General features: G+C 47.8%; 1 protein-coding gene across 1 annotated transcript in view; it reads left to right on the forward strand.

Moving 5' to 3' along the window:
- RHOA (ras homolog family member A) overlaps window positions 1-1,409 on the forward strand; it is a 51,224-nt gene extending 49,815 nt beyond the window's left edge. The window contains exon 3 of the mRNA XM_017868081.1: window positions 1,182-1,409. Within this exon, the coding sequence (XP_017723570.1) occupies window positions 1,182-1,394 (213 nt within the window). The 3' untranslated portion in view covers window positions 1,395-1,409. The remainder of the gene's footprint in view (window positions 1-1,181) is intronic.
- Window positions 1,410-2,541: the final 1,132 nt, after the last annotated feature.

Consider the following 2,541-nt stretch of genomic DNA (forward strand, 5'->3'; position numbering starts at 1 on the left):
TTTTTTTTTTTTTTTTTTTTTTTGAGACGGACTTTCGCTCCTGTTGGCCAGGCTGGAGTGCAACGGCGCAATCTCGGCTCATTGCAACCTCTGCCTCCCGGGTTCAAGTGATTCTCCTGCCTCAGCCTTCTGAGTAGCTGGGATTACAGGCATGCTTCACCATGCCCGGGTAATTTTGTATTTTTAGTAGAGATGGAGGTTCTCCATGTTGGTCAGGCTGGTCTCAAACTTCCGACCTCAGGTGATCTGCCTACCTTGGCCTCCCAAAGTGCTGGGATTACAGGTGTGAGCTACCGCACCCGGCCCACACTCAGCTAATTTTTATTTTTTATTTATTTTTTTCTAGAGACGGAGGCTCGCTCTGTTGTCCATGCTATAGTGCTGGAGTGCAGTGGCGCGATCTCGGCTCACTGCAACCTCCACCTCTCGAGTTCAAGCAGTTCTTCTGCCTCAGCCTCCCGAGTAGCTGGGACTACAGGCGCACGCTGCCATGCCCGGCTAATTTCTTTTGTATTTTAGTAGGGACGGGTTTTCACCATGTTGCCCAGGCTGGTCTCGAACTCCTGAGCTCAGGCAATCAGCCCACCTCGGTCTCCCAAAGTGCTGGGATTACAGGCGTGAGCTACTGTGCGTGGCCACACTCAGCTAATTTTTAAGGTTTTTTTGTAGAGATAGGCTCTCAGATTTTCAATTTTGAGAAATTTCAACATAAAATAATTTAAATATACTGTCATTTGAGCTTGATGCTCATAAAAGTAAATACTCAGCTGGGCACAGTGGCTCACGCCTGTAATCCCAGCACTTTGGGAGGCCAAGGCGGGCGGATCACGAGGTCAGGAGAACGAGACCATCCTGGCTAACACGGTGAAACCCTGTCTCTACTAAAAATACAAAAAATTAGCCGGGCATGGTGGTGGGTACCTGTAGCCCCAGCTACTTAAGAGGCTGAGGCAGGAGAATGGTGTGAACCCGGGGGCGAAGCTTGCAGTGAGCCAAGATCGTGCCACTGCACTTCAGCTTGGGCAACAGAGCGAGTCAAAAAAAAAAAGAAAAGAAAAAATGTAAATACTCCTATGTTTTAGACCGTCTGCCATTTCAGTGTACCATGGTAAGTGTCACTTTTTCTTAAAGTGGGTAGGGGGATTAACCTTGCATTCTTGTGGTTGTTTTTCCCATTACAGGTAGAGTTGGCTTTGTGGGACACAGCTGGGCAGGAAGATTATGATCGCCTGAGGCCCCTCTCCTACCCAGATACCGATGTTATACTGATGTGTTTTTCCATCGACAGCCCTGATAGTTTAGGTGAGTGGCCCTGCATCCTGATGTTTGTCATTGCCTGTGTAACTGGTTGGCATCTGGTTTCTGGGCATCAAGTGGCTGAAAAGCAGACATGAACTTCAGAGAAGCAATCGTCAGTGGCCAGAGTCTTGGAGTTTGGGACTGTAGAGTGTGGGCCTTGGGTCCCTTTCAGCCTAGGTTTCCCATGGCTACTTTATTTAAAATGTATCCACCTAGGCAGGGCACGGTGGCTCACACCTATAATCCCTGCACTTTGGGAGGCCCAGACGGGTAGATCACCTGAGGGTCAGGAGTTCGAGAACAGCTTGGCCAACATGGCAAAACCCTGTCTTTACTAAAAGTTAAAAAAAATTAGCCAGGCATGGTGGCACACACCTGTAGTCCCAGGTGCTTGGAGGCTGAGGCAGGAGAATGGTTTGAACCTTGTAGGCGGAGATTGCAGTGAACCGAGATTATGGCACTGCATTCCAGACTAAGCAACAGAGCAAGACTCCATCTCAAAAATAATAATTATTATTATTACTAAATAATATTAAATGTTATTTAAAAATGTAACTGCCTTGTAAAGTAGATGAGTAAACTAGATGAATTCCAAATACAAAGATGAATAAACTAAGGCCGGGTGTGATGGCTGATGCCTATAATCCTAGCACTTTGGGAGGCCAAGATTGGCAGATCACTTGAGGTCAGGAGTTCAAGACCAGCCTAGGCAACATGGTGAACCCCCTGTCTCTACTAAAATACAAAAACTAGCTGGGTGTGGTGGTGTGCGCCTGTAATCCCAGCTGCTCCAAGGGCTGAGGCAGGAGAATCACTTGAGCCTGGGAAGCGGAAGCTGCAGTGAGCTAAGATCGGGCCACCACACTCCAGACTCTGTCTCCCCCCCCCCAAAAAAAAGTGAACCAGATGAGTTCCAAATGTAAAGCCATCTCTTTTGGGGAAAAGACTTTTTTTCTTTTTTTTGGTTGCCCTGGCTTAACCTTTTTCTGAAGTGTCTTAACTAAGTGATAGAAGCTTGAATGTGATCATTAGCCTAAATACAGCCACATAATTCAGAAGTCAGTATTCTTTTTTCTTTTCTTTTCTTTTTTTTTTTTTTGAGGCGGAGTCTCGCTCTGTCGCCCGGTCTGGAGTGCAGTGGCCAGATCTCAGCTCACTGCAAGCTCCGCCTCCCGGGTTCACGCCATTCTCCTGCCTCAGCCTCCCGAGTAGCTGGGACTACAGGCGCCCGCCACCTTGCCC

The sequence above is a fragment of the Rhinopithecus bieti genome, unplaced genomic scaffold (assembly GCF_001698545.2).
Source record: "Rhinopithecus bieti isolate Rb0 unplaced genomic scaffold, ASM169854v2 scaffold_3875, whole genome shotgun sequence".
Lineage (NCBI taxonomy): Eukaryota > Metazoa > Chordata > Mammalia > Primates > Cercopithecidae > Rhinopithecus > Rhinopithecus bieti.